This window comes from Ovis aries, chromosome 4 (assembly GCF_016772045.2).
Source record: "Ovis aries strain OAR_USU_Benz2616 breed Rambouillet chromosome 4, ARS-UI_Ramb_v3.0, whole genome shotgun sequence".
NCBI lineage: Eukaryota > Metazoa > Chordata > Mammalia > Artiodactyla > Bovidae > Ovis > Ovis aries.
Genome location: NC_056057.1, coordinates 99,393,818 through 99,412,798, shown reverse-complemented (window position 1 = coordinate 99,412,798; position 18,981 = coordinate 99,393,818). Strand labels below are relative to the sequence as shown.

Genomic DNA, 18,981 nt, shown 5'->3' with positions numbered 1-18,981 from the left:
CTACTTCTCAGGGAGACTACTCCAATCATGTTGTTTAGGGACAGTAACTTCTTGCATGACCATCTCCCATGTAGATTCAACTTCTTCCTCGTTGGGCCTCTGAAGCTATAGAGATTTACAGTATTCCTTCCAGAATCTCCTGGAAGACCATGTTCCAGTTGCCTGCTGAGTTCCCTTCACAGCCACCCCACTGGCCTGATTTTGAACTCAGCCCAGGGTGTACATCTCTTAGGATTTTGGTTAGAGTCCAGCTTCTGTTCTTCTGTCTTCCAGGTAGGTAATACGGGAGCCCTCAATACTGTGGATCTGTGCCCCGCAGTGCTTGGCGCATATTAGGGTCTCGGGGCACGTTTGCGGAATAAATACAAGAAAAACGAGACACAACATCTAAGCTTCTTGAAGCATTTTTTTTTTTTTTTAATTTTCTGCTTTTCCCACCAAGGCCTAAGTTGTACAAACAGGTGTAAAATTCTGACCTCATGTAGTCCAAGTCCTTTCTGCTCTCTTTGCCACGTGTTTTCCAGCTGTGTCCCACTCAGTGCATCGCTTTCTTCTGTGACATATCAGCCATAGGTGGCAAGAGCACTTGGAGACGTGGGGACAGTGGGGAGGCAAGCGTGCGGGGAGCAGCGGGCTCCCACCCCGGCTGAAAGAGAGCACTGCGGAAACAGCCTCGGCTGGGGGGTGCACAGAGGAGGAAGGTCATGGCTGTACCAGCTTCCTTGCACTTGGCTGGCAGCTGGAGCTACCTTCTAAGATGAGGAAGGCCTAGGGGCTCCCATGGAGAGTGAGCATTTAAGAATAACTAACGGGTTCAGGACGGGGAACACATGTACACCCATGGCGGATTCATGTCAATGTATGGCAAAACCAATACAATATTGTAAAGTAATTAGCCTCCAATTAAAATAAATAAATTTATATTAAAAAAAAGAATAACACCCAGGGCAAGGTGTCAAGTGAGATTAAAAGTTCTCTAACCATCATTTTCTCTTGGCGAGTGGAGGAGGAAAAAAAAAAAAATCAAGAAGAGTTGAACCACTTTTCATTCTTCTGTTTTTGTCTTTAATTTGTGGTGCTTGGTTTTGATACAGCAGAAATAAAAAAAAAAAGGCATCAAACCAACAGATCACCTGGGTCCAGGCTACTGCATACAAAACTCTGCCAAGGATTGAGACAAAAGGACTTTATCCCCCAAGACCTGAAGGGGCGAAGAGGTCCTGCTTGGTTAGGAAAACTGGTTGAAAACTACAACTAGCTGAGAAGCCGCTGGTAATAGAGACAGAAAGCAGAGCACATACATTTATTTTGTAGAACTGTAAACTGACAAGGTCAAGAGAATAAAATCCTACTGCTTATGTAATAGAACCCCACTGAGCAGTTTTAGGAAGGGACTAGAACTCAGGTAACAATCTACTTACCAAAGATTGCTGGGTGTTAGTCATTCATGCATTCATTTTTATTGCTTACAACCTTCCTCCCCATCGCACCCTAGACCCTCTGGAACTGACCACATCAAAGTAAACGTCCAAACCAAACAGTCTGTACTGTGAAGTCCCTTTAGCATTTATAGAAAAGCCAAAAAGCAAGAGAAAAGAAGCCTTATGCCTTCTTTCCACCCGAGCATCAGTGTGGAGAAAACTAAGTCAGCTCAGAACATACCAACTAACATAGCAAAGAAGGGGCTGTGACCGAGGAAACAGAAGCGGCCCACCCCCTGGCCGCTTCCCGCCATGCACCCTGTTCACACTGTGGTTATTTTCTTATCCTTGGTGGCTTGCTTGATGGCTGCCTGCTCGCAGATGATCTCCTTGAGCCGCTGCAGCCGCATGTTCTGGGTGGTCTGGTCTCCCACCCCCGTCTGGCTGCGGTGCAGCAAGGTCAGGGCGTGAATGTACTCCAGCTCTGTGTACTTCACACCCTGGTCCACCACCAGATTCAGGAGCTCGTCGGCCGTGTTGTATAGCATCTCGTAGTATTGCCTGCGAAAGCAAGACACAGCAGGGTTCACTGGCTGCACGGTCAGCAGTCTACACGGGTTCAGTGGTAATGAATGTGCTGTTCAGAAGCTACTGCGTTTACCTATTCAATAAACATTTACTTATCACTGGACGTTGTTCCAGGCTTCCCCAGTGGCTCAGCAGTCAAGAAGCTGCCTGCGGTACAGGAGATTCAGGAGACATGGGTTCGATCCCTGGGTCAGGAAGATCCCCTGGAGGAGGGCATGGCAACCCACTCCAGTATTATTATTTGGAGAATCCCATGGACAGAGGAGCCGAGTGGGCTATTGTCCAAGGGGTCGCAAGAGTCAGACATAACTGAAGTGACTTAGCAGGCACGCTGACGTTGTTCCAGGTCTCATGACTATGACGGAGAATAAGACAGATATGACATCTGTCATCCTGGAACTCACTTCACGAGAAGTCTAAATGCAGACCCAGAGAGACCTCTCATCAGGGTCTCAGATCACTCAAGACTTTCTCCTAGTTTTTCATTTGCCTCAGGATATAAAAAAAGAAAGAGAAGTTGGGATGCAGAAGTGAGAGAGAGAGAACCATCCAGCAGACACTGCTAGTAGTTTCTGTCTCATTCAGTCCCTCATTCATCAACATTTTCATCGGAGGCTCTGTGAAATATATGGCTTTCTCCATAAAGTGGGGTAATAAGAGTACCTCTTGAGGCGATAGCACCTCTTAGGGTCACTGGAAGAATCAGTTAATCCATATAAAGTACTTAGAATGGTGCCTGACACAATTCTACCTTCTCCATAAACATTAACTATTATTACTGGAAATAGATCTATACTAATACATTAATAGTAATGTAGTAATAAAAACAGTACTATATAATGATAAGCAAAATACAGTCCCTTTCCTCAAATAGCTCAGAGACAGGTAGGAGAAGGTAATGAAAAGCAGAGAAAACTTCTGGCAAAGTTAATTTCCATGTACTGGGTCATGTAACACTCGTAATACCTAGGGAGCTATTACTCCCTTTTCTCAGATAAGAAAACTGAAGCCCAGGGACGCGACAGGACTTGCCCAATGTCACAGAGACATCTGTGACTGTGCCAGGATGAACTCAGGTTTCGGACTCTAAGTCCAGTACTCTTCTTTAAGGACACAGACATGACGCTCCAAGTGCCCTGGGTGAGGTCTCAATGCTATGAACTGACAGCAGAGGAAGGAGGAACCAGGCCATGTTGCTGGGACATGAAGGACCGAGGAAGACTTCCTATGGGGTAGGACACTGTCAGGTGGGGCCTCCAGGAAGGAAATTCTAGACTAAAGGAAAAGAAAAGAGATGAGCAAAGACAGGGAAGAGCAACCTGCTTGGCCTGGGAGTGCAGCTGACCAGAGGAGAGCCATGGGAAAAGGCACTAAAGACTAAGGGTACAGAGTCTGGCATCAGGTTAGAGTCAACAGAGAACTTGAGACTGAGGTACGTCAATAAAGCACTCCCCACGTGGGGTCCCAGGTTCTGCTGAGAACAGAGGCAGCACTCTAAGCTTCTGGAAGATTAATGTGATGGCACTATGAAAGCAGGATGATCTGGGAAGGGACCAGGTATAATTCTACCAAAAAGGAAGGGACTTGAGAGCCATTTGGCTCAAGGCCCTAAGGCACAGTTGAGGGAGACAGCTATCCATTTAGGGAACTACTTAGGAAAACACTGCAACAATTGTTTAAGGACACGTGTTTGAAGCTAAATTTGTCACATGGAATAAAAGAGAATTGGGAGCTCAGGGTTCTTTCAAAGCTAGAAGACAGGACTTTCCTGGCAGTCCAGGGGTTAAGACTTCACCTTCCAATGTGGGTTTGATCCCTGGTCAGGGAGCTAAGATTTCATATGCTTTGGGTCCAAAACACCAAAACATAAAACAGAAGCAATGTAGCAAATTCAAGAAAGACTCTAAAAATGATCCACATCAAAAAAAATCTAAAAAAAAAAAAGCTAGAAGGGACTTGAGAGCTGAAGTTCTAGAATGGTGCTTCGCCAACTGTAGAGTTACTAGGGAACTTAGGAAAAGAATAGGTCCCCAAGATCTCCATCCCAGAGACTGTGATCCCCAAGTTTAGGGCTAGGGAAGACTCTGAGCCAGCATCTATTTGGTAAGTGAATAGTTACAGACCCATTCCCACCTCCTTGAGCCAAGGATCTCAAAGCATTAGGGAAGGAGACAGAAGCAGTAGGTGAGTTGTGATGCTTTTCACTGAGATTAAACCAAAAGAATTGAGTTTCTTTGTACAATGATGTTGATATTTTCATTTTTATCTTAAGAAGTAACACTGAAGCCACCAGACCAAGTGATATTGGATTTCTTTTGAAAAATCCAATGAATTGTTTCCAGGGATACTGGCTGGTTTTCTACAGAGACCGCGGTTTCATGCTGGGAGCAGACAACAAAACAAAGATGCCTGGATTTCTAGTCCTGGAGCCTCCAGTGTGATAAGTGATAAAGGGCATGCTACTTAAGCCCTTAATGTTTCAATATCCTCTGTGTGATGAAGACCTTTATAAATCCCAGAATGACACTGTGAAGTGGACTGAGAGACTAAAAGAGTCCTCAGGAGCTGCGGATGAACAGTGCCTCAGAACTGCAAAGCTGAGTTATTAAACAAAATTGACAGGTAACTGATGGTGTATTTTCCATAGTTAAGGGGAAGAAATTCCCCATAACTACGATGATATATTAGATCATAAAGAAACATAAGTATTTAAAGAGAGAATGAAATTCATTCATCTTTCAGAATAGTACCCAGGAGCAAAGGGTATACTAAATCAGCATAGCAACAGTTCTACTTGGAGGTGGAGAAAGGGTGCTACAAGGTGCCCTAAGGAGAAAAATAGAAAAAATGCCTTGAACTATACAATTAGGATGAGCTTCCATGCTAAACACTGACACACTGAAATGAACATGTAATCCAAGTGGGATAAATAATTTATCAGTGCTTATTGAGGCCCCGGGAAAATGAGAGCTTGATCTTTATCATCACAAATTAAAATAGCAGCCATGGCTTCCAGGCCCCACGTTTTCTACAAGATGGCACTCTACTCGACTGCCGAGACAGGACCAGTAGAATACACATTTGATTTAGACTTTTTCTGGTTCATGACTTGTAGAGCAAGTTTCTTCACAGCTGGTGATATATTCAGAGTCCAATCGCTAGACATGGACCAAATATCCCATTCCAGTAACCAGAGATCCGTGTCCCCCTTAGGGGTGGAACGTTCTGTGCGGAGGTGGTTCCTCCCTGCTGTTTTTCTCTCCCTTTGCTGAGTGCCTTTGGGCAGAGTTTCCAAGTTTAATGAGCTGAGAGGGAGACAGTGCAAAGATAGAAAAGCGACGTCGTATAGACGGGTCTCACAGTCCATAACATGACAACGTTTGCATTTTGCTTGGGTCCAAGCACATTATTTTTTCATATCTTCCTCATTTCTCCTTTATCCACAGACCCTTCTTACTTTTTCCCTTATTTTATTTTAATGGTATTGCACTGCAACTTTTTCTCCCCAGTGATTCTCTCTGAAAACAGTCATAACAGTAAGCATATGAAGGACATTTTGGTAAGTTGGGCAAATCTTCTTTTTCAAGTGTAAAAATAAAGTTTGTTTTTCTGTGACTGGTTATTAATACATGTGTCATAGCTGTCCCTGTGGTTCAGCTAGTAAAAAAATCCACCTGCAATGCGGGAGACCTGGGTTCGATCCCTGAGCTGGGAAGATCCCATGGAGAAAGGAAAGGCTACCCACTCTAGTATTCTGGCCTGGAGAATTCCAGGACTATACAGTCCATGGGGTTGCAAAGAGTCAGACACGACTGAGTGAGTTTCACATAGGATACACAGATTATATAGAAAGATTAAGCTTCAAAAAATTACTCATATAATTCCATCACCACATTTAGCATTTCCTTCTAGATTTTTTCCCCCCACATGTAGAAGTCTACCATTTCTTTCTTACAGCTGAAAACTTTAGGGTGACACATTATTGGACACTTGGGTTGTTTCCATTTTAAAACACTTTCTTTCCTGAGTTCGGATTTCCAAAACAGAATTAGTCAAAAGATAAGTATATATTTTTTTAGGAATTTGGCAATGCTGCCAAATTGCTTTCTAAAAAAGTTATATCAATATCTTCCTACCAATAGCATATGACAGCCCCTAGCTCCTAATTTTCTTTTCATTTACATGAAGCTGAACAATTTTTTACCCACATATATATTTTTAATGTGTGTGCATGCATGCTAAGCTGCTTCAGTTGTATCCGACTCTAGGTGACCCTATGGACTGTAGCTCGCTAGGCTCCTCTGCCCACAAGAGTCTCAAGGCAAGAATACTGGGGTGGGATGCCATGCACTCCGGCACCGGGAAAGCCCTTTTAAAGTACGTGGGTATGCATATATGTATAAGCAAACTGTTGATATCTTTGTATCTTTTGAGTATTAGTGCTTTTCTTACTTTTCTTTAAGACTGCTTCCTGTTTTCACAGACATGAAGCAAGGAGAGTTCTAGTCTCTCATCCCTGGCTCTCCTTCCCACTTCACCAAACTCAAAGTTATTACTGTATCTCTGAGAGCTTCTGGAAAGAGTTTCCATTCTCTTCTTTGTCAAGGGAGGGAAGAAAGCCCTAATAAGACCAGTTACTCTTAACCCAGTGACCCCTCATCCCTGTTCTTGCGGGCAGCCCATTAACACTTGGGTGTGGGGATGAAAGGAAGGCACCACCTGGGGGCCTGCCCACAGTCTCTGGAGAAAGCTCTGCCCTCTGCCACCCTCCACTGCTGGGGTTCAGATTCCTGGATCTCCAAATGGAGACTATATTTTCCACAGATACACAGCTATGTCTCAGACTGGGTTTTATAATCCATCTTGATCATTGTAGTAGTTAGCAGTGATGTCAAAATTTTAGTTACATTAACACATTCAACCTCTTGAAGTAGCCCCTGCAATCACCCGCATTTTATAAATGAACAAACTGAACTATAGAGAGTGTGGGTGATTTGTCCAGGGCCTCAAAATGAAGGACCCTGAACCCTACACCTGCTCCAAAGTCACCCCTAATACAGAAACTATAAAAAGCAAAAGTACTAATTGCACAAGATACTTTTTGAGCTTATTCATTTTTAGTCATGATCTAGGAAAAATGAATTAAATAAAATTCGCATACTAACTCAACCCTCTGCCTTCCATTGTAATGCAACAAAGTAATACTGTGACAATTCAAAATTCATTTATACATTTCCCAGTAATATTTGAATAACACTGGATTTGATCTGGGAATTCAGCACTCTAAGCCAAATAATGAAGTCATGTTGTATATTCAGCATTCAAGAGTCACAGGAAAGACTTCTGGCTTTTCACTGTGAAGACTTTCCCATGTAGTCCTTTCTCCCATAATGAGAGTATCAATGTCAATAAAAGAATAAGGCTCTGGAGCTGACTTCTTAAATGTAAGTTTCTAAGGAAATTTACCTGAATATAATTTAGTAACGACTGTAGCTCCCCAAATTCTTTTTAGCCAATACTTGCAGCATTATGAGTAATTTAATAAAAAACAAGTAGTTGATAGGTCACTAAATTGTGTGGCAAAATATTCAACTACTGTTTGCTCACTCAATGGTATATAAGGTAATAAGCAGAGAAATAGGAAGAAAAAAGAAAAGAACTAAATAATCCATAAACTAGATAATCATCTCATAAATAATTGAGAGGTAGTTATAGCAGAAAGACCTGGAGAAGTAAATACTCAAGAGATCAACTAAGCTTAGATTCTGGTTAAGTTTTTAATTTCTTCCTAACTAGTTACGAGAACTTGTATAACTGCTATCAGCTTTTGAACCTCTGCCTCCGACATGGAAAACAAAGAGGTTACAGAAGATGCTATTCAAGCACTGGTATTTTTGGATTTTAAAACCTTCACAACTAAAGCCTTTGACTATGTGGATCACAACAAACTGTGGAAAACTCTTCAAGAGATGGGAATACCAGATCACCTTACCTGCCTCCTGCAAAACCTGAATGCAGGTCAAGGAGCAACAGTTAGAACTGGACATGGAACAATGGATTGGCTTAAGATTGGGAAAGGAGTTCATCAAGGTTGTATATTGTCACCCTGCTTATTTAACTTATATGCAGAGTACATGGGAAATGCCGGGCTGGATGAAGCACAAGCTGGAATCAAGATTGCTGGGAGAAATATCAATAACCTCAGATATGCAGATGACACCACTCTTACGGCAGAAAGCAAAGAGGAACTAAAGAGCCTATTGATGAAGGTGAAAGAGAGTGAAAAAGCTGGCTTAAAACTCAACATTCAAAAACTAAGATCATGGCATCCAGTTCCATCACTTCATGGCAAATAGATGGGGAAACAAAGGAAATAGTGACAGACTTTACTTTCTTGGGCTCCAAAATCACTGCAGATGGTGACTACAGCCATGAAATTGAAAGACGCTCGCTCCTTGGGGGAAAACCTAGACAGCATATTAACAAGCAGAGACATTACTTTGCCGACAAAGGTCTGTCTAGTCAGAGCTATAGTTTTTCCAGTAGTCATGTATGGATGTGAGAGTTGAAGCATAAAGAAGGCTGAGAGCCAAAGAATTGATGCTTTTGAACTGTGGTGTTGGAGAAGACTCTTGAGAGCCTTTGGATTGCAAGGAGATCTAACTAGTCAGTCCTAAAGGAAATGAACCCTGAACGTTCTTTGGATGATCTGATGCTGAAGTTGAAATTCAAATACTTTGGCCACCTGATACAAAGAGCCCGATACAAAGGGTCTCATTAGAAAAGCCCCTGATGCTGGGAAAGATTGAAGGCAGGAGGAGAAGGGGATGACAGAGGATGAGATGATTGGATGTCATCACTGACTCAATGGACTTGAGTCTGAGCAAGCTCTGGGAGATGGTGAAGGACAGGGAAGCCTGGTGTGCTGCAGCCCACGGGGTCACAGAGTTGGACACGACTGAGCGACTGAACAGCAACAGCATCTGCTACTTGGTCCTTTAAAATCATGGGCTTCCGGAACTTCTCTGTTGGAATGCAGGGGTACTGGGTTCAATCCCTGGTCAGGGAATTATTTATAGACTCCCACATGTGACAACTAAGAGTTTTTGTGCCTCAACTAAAAGATCCTGCATGCTGCAACAAAGATGAAAGATCTCATGTGCAGCAACCAAGACCTGGCACAGTCAGATAAATAAATAATAAACGTTGAAAAAAATCATGCTGGGCCTCCATTAGAATTAGCTGATGCTGATTTTCCCTAAGCTTTGGGAGGCAAGATGCAGTACTGATTGATTTGAAAACATTCTGAACACGTGTAAACTTAGCTCAGATGTACTTTCCAGACCAATAATAAAATGGATGGTAATTCTGTGTGTCAGAAAAAGAAATTACTTTATTAAAAATATAAATATAATTGCTCTCATTTGTCTTCCCCTTCAAAGAGCTCAGAGTTTATTACAGACAGGATTGAAAATTCTAATTTTAAAGAGCTGAAGTTATTTCCATTTTAAGAATGAGAAAACTAAGGTAAAGAAAAGCTAAATAATTTTCTGAGAGTTTGTGGCAGAATTACATTTGTATTCTACATGAGGATAGTTATTAACACTCCTTACAACAAGTTGTGCAGTTTTTGTTCTGACCAGGATAATCCAGAAGAGAAGTGAAGAATGGTCTTTAGGAAAAAACAGTGCAGAACTTCCTTCAGCTGATGGCAGCTGAAAACCTTTCAAGAGGTGGAGAGCCTGGAGGCCACTGCTACAAGGCTTGCAGAAACTGCATGGGACATCTACCTACATTTTCTTTATATAATGTGGTACATATACCACAGATTCCATCAACGGCACTTATGCTTGCTGCTGAGTCACTTCAGTCGTGTCCAACTCTGTGCGACCCCATAGACGGCAGCCCATCAGGCTCCCCCATCCCTGGGATTCTCCAGGCAAGAACACTGGAGTGGGTTGCCATTTCCTTCTCCAATGCATGAAAGTGAAAAGTGAAAGTGAAGTCGCTCAGTCGTGTCTGACCCTTAGCATGGACTACAGCCTACCAGGCTCCTCCATCCATGGGATTTTCCAGGCAAGAGTACTGGAGTGGGGTGCCATTGCCTTCTCTGGGCACTTATGCTTAAATGATGGTTATCCATTGGTCCGTTTCTGATAACCAGTAATGGGGGACAGGGCTGTCTCCCCAGGGGAGATGTTAAACCTTAACGTCATCTGCGTTCATTCCTCTCAGTAACAGACCCTGATATTTTTGATAGCAGTGGCCAGCGTCTTGCTTTACTTCTCTTCAAAAAATACCACTACTCGGAGGAACTTCTCTGAGATCCAGCCCTTTTGAGATGAGGACCTCTCCCAAGCTCAGTTACAGTTGCCGAAACGGGAAGAAAATGTCTTTTTGTTCCTTTAGTTGGAAGTTTTGCTCCCCATCTTTGGAACATATTCTAAATTATAAATATCTATGGTTAAAATTTCTTCCTCAGCGACTTAAGGATTCACATGTCACCCTCTGCTGCATCAGATAATTTTTTAAATTAAGTTTTCTGCAACAGGGCTGGAGGAAGATCTGCATTTTTAAATTCAGTACAATTAAAACTGTGTCTCTTTGGTCTGGCACTGCCTTTGGTCAAACCCCGCTGGTATGAATAATTATTCAGTCCATTAAGAAGTCTACTCGACTCCTTCTCCCATTTTGAAGGTTTTAATAAATATTGATCAGGCACATTTCTGTTTGCACTTGCCAAAGCAATTCTGATGGGTTCATCTTCTGATGTTATCAAATAATGAAATATGAAAGAGTGAATAGAATTACCCTCTTGTTCTGTGATTTTTTATTTAGGTCCTTCATTTTACTTTCATAATTGTGATTGTCTCATATGCCTGTAAATGCTCTTTTGATTATCAAAAGGTGAGTTCAGGTTAAGGCGAGTATGCTGTGCTGACTATCATTTAAGAGTCTTTTCCATTAAAAAAGTATAATTCATTGAATATCACTTTAGAAAGTCTTTTCAATTAAAAAAATGATCTAATATCATGGGTTGATAAGAGGACATAGTATTATGCACTTTGGTGGCCTCAACACTATAAATTGTTTACCAATTAGCACAAGGCCTTTGTATTGGATATTGTCTATATTTCTCAGATTAGCAACCTGGGAGACAACTGTTGAGATATGCTGGATAAAAATAATTCAAAAGTCCTATGGCTTTTTCAGTTTTAAGTAATGAAATGGAATGATCAACTTTTCAATAAATAATGCAAAGGATTTCTTCAAAGGAAAACCTAATATTATTATTACTAATGCTTAGGAAGCTCTAATAACATTTTAAATGCTAATATACAAAGGTATAGTCCTTGGCTACAAGAAGCTTTTTAAAAAATCTACATTAAAAAAAAATCCAATCTAGGCCTAGATCAAAGATCTCTAAGACACCAGGGAAATGTTTTAATAATCGACTACTCTCTTTCAGATCATGAGAAAGAGAGTTGAGGGGCCCTAGACAAGGTATAGAAACCAAGGTTTCTGCTTCAGGTGATGAAATGGAGAAGTGAAGGGGTAATAGGTGTTGGGTTTTTATTTTTATAACATGGAGATTCTTCTCTACCTGTAGTGCTTGGGGAGAAAGGTCCGTGAGGATAGGCATAGAATGCATGGTTTGATGGGAGAACATGTTCATTAGAATATTAAGCCAATGAGACCAGGATGATGGATTGACTCTGGTAGGTGCCAATTAGTTGCATCCAACCGACTCTGCCCCAGCCAGCTACCTCATCAGTGTGTTAAGACAAAACTTTGACAAGGTTGAATGGACAGTTCAAGCAAGCCATTATTCCTGCTGGGGGCTTAAGATGCAAGAACTGGTATTCAGCCAACAGTTGGCAGAGTTACTCAAACACTGACTCCTTCCTTACCTTTTAGCCCTAGTCAAGGACCCTCCCATGCTTTTCAATAGTGTTTAGGAAATTTCTCTACTTTGCCAAGACAAAAGACTGTATCTTTTAGGAATGAAGGGCCAGAAAGGAAAATAGTCTGGGCAGAGAGACCAAAAAATCCAGGGATTATTTGTAAAGTATGAGCATACGGAAATCAGCGGGTCCCAAGGGCAAAAATTCACGGGTGTGTTTACTAAACCCTTAGATTATTTATGAAAGACAGAGGAAAAAAAAAAAAGCAAACAACTAAATAAGCCAAAGCTACAAACTGGGCTACCTGAGATTCCAGGATACATGACTCAGAATGGATGTCAATTAGAAAAATAATTAATGAAATCAGAAGGAGCTAGTGGAAATGTGTACAATATCCAGCAGGGTTTAATTAAAGAGCCAAATATTCTGACAAGCGTGATGGATAGCTTTGGATAGCAGTATGAATCTGGTGGATGTAAAGACCACTGTGGCTGATATATATTTGGATGTCAGCGAGCCATTTTATACAGTGCCTCTCAAAAAATACAACTAGCAAAATGAATTTATTCTAAATGACTACCCTGATAGGTCACAGACTGAAAAATAAACAAAGGGTAATGACGAAGGCAAATCAAATTCAGAAGTGAAAGCATCTGCTGAATGCTAAGGACACTTCCTTCTAACCAATCTCAACTAACACTTTAATTAATGTGCAAGAACATATAAAAACAGTGTGGAAAAGGTCAAACGCTACCAAATGGGGAAAGGCTGGGAACAGCAACAAAGTAATAGAAATAGTGTAAAGGAAGCCAGAGAATTCATGGGTGGCAAATAATGGAATGAGATTTCTTTTTTAGAAAAACCCAGGCGAATCTGTCTAGAAGAAATTCTGATCTCCTGTAGTGGGGATTCCCAGGTGGCACAGTGGTAAAAAAAAAAATCCACCTGCCAATGCAGGAGACGATGCTGGGTTTGATCTCTGGATCAGGAAGATTCCCTGGAAGAGGAAAATGGCAATCCACTGCAGTATTCTTGCCTGGAGAATCCCATGGACAGAGGAGCCTGGCGGGCTAAAGTCCATGGGGTCTCGAGGAGTTGGACACAACTTAGCTACTAAACTGGCTCTTCCCCGGTGGCTAAGAGGTTAAAGTGTCTGCCTCTAATGCAGGAGACCTGGGTTCGATCCCTGGGTCGGGAAGATCCCCTGGAGAAGGAAATGGCAACCCACTCCAGTATTCTTGCCTGGAGAATCCCATGGACGGAGGAGCCTGGTGGGCTACAGTCCATGGGGTCACAAAGAGTCGGACATGACTGAGCAAATTAACTAACTTAGCTACTAAAAAACAATATACTCAATAGTTGGGAGAAACTTTAGAACAGCACTAGTTGAAAAAAAAAAAAAAAAAAAGGTCCATGAGGGTGTGTTGAGTTAAGGGCATTAAATCAGGGCATTTTTTTTTCTTTAACTTACTATTAAAAAAGTGCCAGTTATAGGACAAGAAGGTGATGATAACCCGATAAAACTATGATGAACTTCATAGATTATACTGCTTTATGCTACAAGCCAATTGAAATAAAATAAGAAAAGAGCATCAAATGGGATTAAAGGGGCAGAAGGCCAGAGGAAAATAGAAGATTTGAAGAAATTCAGTACAATTCTTGCTCAAATGTCAGCTTATCAATAAGTGAGGTTTCCCCTGACCACTTTAACCTAAATGATACCTGCCCCATCCTCATTAAGCTTTATCCTTTTACTGATCTTGTTTTCCTTTTAGCTTTCATCCTCATCAAAAATATGTATCTTTTCCAAGATATATTTTAATATGTGTTATATATTTTAAAAATGTGTATGCACATACACACAATTAGACACAGCATAATACAGTGGTTAAGATCATGGACTCAGGAGTCCGGAACCTGGGTTCAAATCTCAATTCTGCCTCTTGTTCTTGGGCAATTTATGACTCTCTCTGGGCCTTAATTTCTTCATCTGAGAAAGGCAAAAGTAAATGAGGTTGTTAGAAGGATCAGATGATGAAGAACAGTGGCTGGAACAGAGCTGTGTAAGTATTGATTACATAAACGTCTGTCTCCCATCCTCAAATGCAGGCTGTACGAAAGCAGAGTTGAATTCTGTACCATTTCTTGGTACCCATCTGGGCTGAGTACAGGGCACCTGAGTGGTGAATAAAGGAAAGGGAAAGAATGAATGAGAGAGCCGACAGTCGGTAAACTTCATTAAGTGACAGAACACAAGATAAAAGAACAGTCGATGATTCTTTGACCTCCGCCGGTGGGTGGGGGAAGCATGAATAAGACAGGTGGCTCTGTGTAACAGGGTAAATTCTAGGGTGGTGATGTGGATGTCTGGGATAAATGGTTGCAAATGAAAAAGGGGAGGGCACGGAGGGAAGATGTGTTTGGGGATAGTGATGTGCAATCCTCTCAACTTTTCTTTCATTCTTTGGCAGAATTAGACATCAATCTCGTATATTTACTTAATCTGTTTGACCTCAGCAACTTCTTAGCCATAGAACTTCAGATTCTTCATTTATTCAACGAGGTAGGATAATATAACGTCTCATGGGAGATTTGAGGATTAAATCAAATGACATGGTAGGACACCCACTATGTAAAAATGGTAACAAAACACACACACAAATAAAAAACCACAGCTAACTTTCACTGTACTGGCCACACATATATTATCTCTCTGGATCCTACTTTATCATAACTGTGTAAGGCATCATACTGAAATGATTTCTTACTAATCTTTCTCCTTGCAACTCTAGGCTCAAAAGATGGGTTTCTTTTCTAGCCTTCCCTGCTCCTTTCTTTCTAAGATTGGTTTTATGCCTTTAATCCCCATCCCTCCCAATGCCTTTAGGATCCTGCTGGGGTTTTGTTTTGCTGTTTTGTTTTGAACTCTTGTATCTACTATCTATCTCTTTCATGAGTTCTTTCACGTCTGCTTCAAGCATCCTTGTTTCTCCTATTTTGAAAAAACAAACCAAACAACAAACTCCAAGCCCTTCACGCAATCCCGTGTCCACTCTGTGTCTCCTCGCGTCTCTTTTCTCCCTTTTACTGTCAAATTTCTCAAAAAAAAAAAAATCATTTGTATTCACTATCCTTCAAAGGCCTCCATTTTGTTTGAAACTGAAAGGTCACTGATGACATCCTAGTGGACAAACACAGTGGTCTTTCCCCTCGACAGCTTCCATCTTTGAGCCACATCATCAAGCTCTTCTCCCAGCAACCCGAGTCCCTTCTTTCCTTTATCGGCTCCTATTCCGTCTGCCCACTGCAGGCCTTCCTCCCAGTCAGGCACTTGCCCTTTGCTCTTTCTCTGCTTGCAAAAGTCTTATCTGTACATGAAATGGTCTCTTCTCATGATCTGGTCTTTGAAATAGATCAGAACTGCATATTCAGACATGATGACAACTGGGTTTTAGAAAGACCTCTCAAGGTGGAGGTCAGATGGTCTGAGAAGCCAGAGAATCTTCAGGCTGTGGGACCACCCAGCTTCTCCTTGCTTTGCTCAGATCTCCTCTATTAGGCCATATCCATCTTCTAGGTTTCCTCATAACTCTTGTTCCCAAGCTTGTAATGGAATAAAATCAACCTCAAAGAGAGAGAAGGGCACCAATACCTTGATAGAAAAGCCAGGAAAATTTAGGCCCTCACCTCTAGTAGCTTTTTGTTCAGGTCACCATTTGAATCAACTATTACAGTACCCACCATTGGAATCAACTATTATAGTACCCACTAGGTGGAGAGGAAAGGGAAGGCTGGCAGTAAGGATAGGAGAAACCTGGAGGGATACCTTTCACCAGAAGCTACTGTGAAATGAAATATTTCCTGCCATGTTGGTAAATAAGGATGTCACAGCCATGGGGTGGGGGTGGGGGGCGGGATTTGAGGAAGCACAAAAGGCAGGCATCCCACATCTGCCACTCCCTGTGTGGATGAGGAATTAAGGATGTGAATAATCAAGAAGCAGGATTTGGTCCCACAGCTGGGATGCATATGAAAGGAATGAACTCAGTGAGCCCGCATGCTTACACTTCCCATACACAGACCAGCACTGCTGCTGCTGCTGCTGCTAAGTCGCTTCAGTTATGTCTGACTCTATGCGACCTCACAGACGGCAGCCCATGAGGCTCCCCTGTCCCTGGATAAATCCTTTAAGTTGAGATATCTGGTTCTCCTTAATGAACGATAATCTTTGGATATTCAGATTACCTGCTCTTTCCGGAAAAATGATGTAGACTGACTCCTCCTTAGAAACAGTTCTCTCAGGGGCCCCTGAGATGCTATCTCCTGGACTCGAAGTCCCAGTAATCCCAGAGAATAAACATAACTCTCAACTTTTAGGCTGTGCATATATATATATATCTTTAGTTGACACTACTTTCTACTTTCTATATACATTTAGTTGATATCACTGGTCTGGTTGAGGGAGCTCAATGTGAGGGAGGGAAGATTTAAGATGCTCGTAATTATATATAAAATTATAAATCAGGAGGAGAGTAACCATCTTGTTTAATATCTTGACAACCACATACAACAGGCTTCATAACCTTAGTTTGGCAGGTAAATAGAGGCCCTGAGAGGAAGGCCAAGCGCTTCTCGTGACTGACACTGGATTCAGACCCTGGCCCTTTGGGTGCTCTGCACTGGTGCTGGGAGCGGTCTGTACATGGCGAGGGCTGGCACCAGGTTCTTAGAACTGGGGTTTGAGTTCCCAGAGGATGTCTGAGGGAAATGAGACATAACAGGATAAAATTAACCACAGGAAAATTAATTTTTAGAGTTAGCAGAGAAAATCAGGCATTGAGGGATGGAATAGCAATTTTTTTAAACTGACCCTTTCCATACAAAAAGACTAACAGTGAGACTGCTCAACGATGCCTTTCTCCTAAGTCTGTATAAAGAGAAAAGGGCCTTTGATGGGGAATATATATATAGCATTTGCATTCTTTTTTTAGGAAGAAAAAGTATCAGATTTGAGAAACCTCCCAGAAAGGGCAACGTTATGAGAGAAAGGTCTTTGAGTACGCTTAATACCTCTATTTAAATGCTAATGCTAACCTATAGCTCTGGACCACACAGAAACTAAAGTTTTCAAAGAGAAGAAAGTGAATTTAAAATGAAAACTTAATTTCTGGAATAAAAGGTCTGATTTTTCTTATTTCTGCAGAGAGGCTAACACACAGAATTTCATGAGAGGAATACATTTTTGCTCAGAGTAAAAACCAGAGGGTGGTACAGCAGGGGAGTTTGAGGGCAGCGTAGGGGCTGCCTTCATGGCAAGTAGGAGTCACCCTTCAAAAGACCTGCCTTTGGAGGTCAACACTGGTCACAAACTGCACCTGCCTGGAAGGGAACGCTTTTTCCCCCTCCGCCGTAATGGTCCACGCTGAGGGACTGCTAGTGTTTGGAAGGAAAGCTGCCTGGGGTCAGGAGCACACAGCGCGCAGTCAGGGGCTCTGGGAAGACTGGGTGTTGCTTTACTTCCCTTGGAACCAGCGGTAATGAACGCAGTGACTGAGGCCCCTGAGTGCTAGGGAAACGTCCATCCTGAAATCAGAGTTCATGGAGGCTGGGACACCCACTTGTGCAGGGAATCGAATTCAGAAAAATCAAACCAAACGAAATTAGGAAATAACCTGTGCTGGGGGTAATGACTAAGAAGGGGACATAAGGAAGTTTCTGGGTGGATTCTGATATTCTCTGTTTTTATCTGGGTGATGGTTATCTTTAGCTGAGTGTATTCACTTTGAAAAAAGTAATCAAGCTGTGAGGACTTCCCTGGTCGTCCAGTGGCTAAGACTCCAAGCACCCACCCAATGCAGGGAGGCTGGGTACCATCTCTGGTCAGGGAACTAGATCCCACACACCCCAACTAAAAGATTCCATGTGCTACAACTAAGACCCAGCGCAGCCAAACAAGCAAACAAATAAAAGTAAATATGAAAAAAGTAATCAAGCTGTATAGTTAAGATTTGTACAGTTTACGGTATGTATATTATACTTCAATAAAAACACATTACCTTCCTTTACCCACGTCCCTTCCTACTCTGAATAAAAAAGAAAGAGAGAGCAGGCAACACGCTAGGTACTGCTAACTTAATGAACCTTGAAAACATACTAACTAAAAGAAGCTCATCACAAAAGATCACATGCTATCATTTACATGCTACACCCAGAACAGGCAAATCCATAGAGACAAAGTAGCCAATTGGTTGTCAGGGGTGGGGTGGAGGGATGAGGAGTGACTGCTAGCGGTTACTGGGTTTCTTTTGGGGGGTAATAAGAAACGCTGTAAAAATAGCTAGTGATGATGGCTATGCAACTCTACGACTACACAAAGAAAAGCGAATTGCACACTTTCAAAGGGTTAATGTTCATGGTATGTAAATTCTATCTCAATAAAGCTGTTATAAAAATGCTAATTTTATGAACTAGAACTCCATCTTAACCATACAGAAGACATATACCCACAGCCAATAGTGTTGTGAAGACTGATCCATTAATCAAGACATTTGCTGCAGTTCCATGTTCTTCTGTGACATTTGCAGAAAAGATTCTGTAAGCTGACAGATACAGAAATATTTTCACCAGCTCACATTTCACTGAGTGCCCTGAATGAACTAAAGCCATCTCTCAGGGTTCTACATTTTTGTAGGTTCTGTGACTTTCCAGCATCTTCGCACCAAAAGCCTTTGAACTCCCTCCATCCTTATACTCTATTCTCAGGAAAAATTTATGACAACTCATGAAGAATAACCTCCACTAGGAAAACAGGATAAGACTGGGAATAATTCTAGGTATATGATTACAGAGTAACAGAAATATAATTGAGTCGATGATCCACTAATGATTATACTGATTTTTTATTAAGGGGAACAACGACCATTTATTACTATTTAACCCTTGGTGTGCATGCTCAGTCATGTCTGTCTCTGTGACCCCATAGATGTTAGCCTGCCAGGCTCCTCTATCCATGGAATTTTCCAGGCAAGAATACTGGAGTGGGCTGCCATTTCCTACTTCAGGGGATC

At 41.9% G+C, this 18,981-nt stretch overlaps 1 protein-coding gene across 2 annotated transcripts in view; it reads right to left on the bottom strand.

Moving 5' to 3' along the window:
- Positions 1-388: 388 nt before the first annotated feature.
- Positions 389-18,981, bottom strand: part of EXOC4 (exocyst complex component 4) — an 807,451-nt gene continuing 788,858 nt past the window's right edge. For both annotated transcript variants that reach the window (XM_060414840.1, XM_027968812.3), the window contains exon 18: positions 389-1,982. In XM_060414840.1, the coding sequence (XP_060270823.1) occupies positions 1,745-1,982 (238 nt within the window). In that variant the 3' untranslated portion in view covers positions 389-1,744. The remainder of the gene's footprint in view (positions 1,983-18,981) is intronic.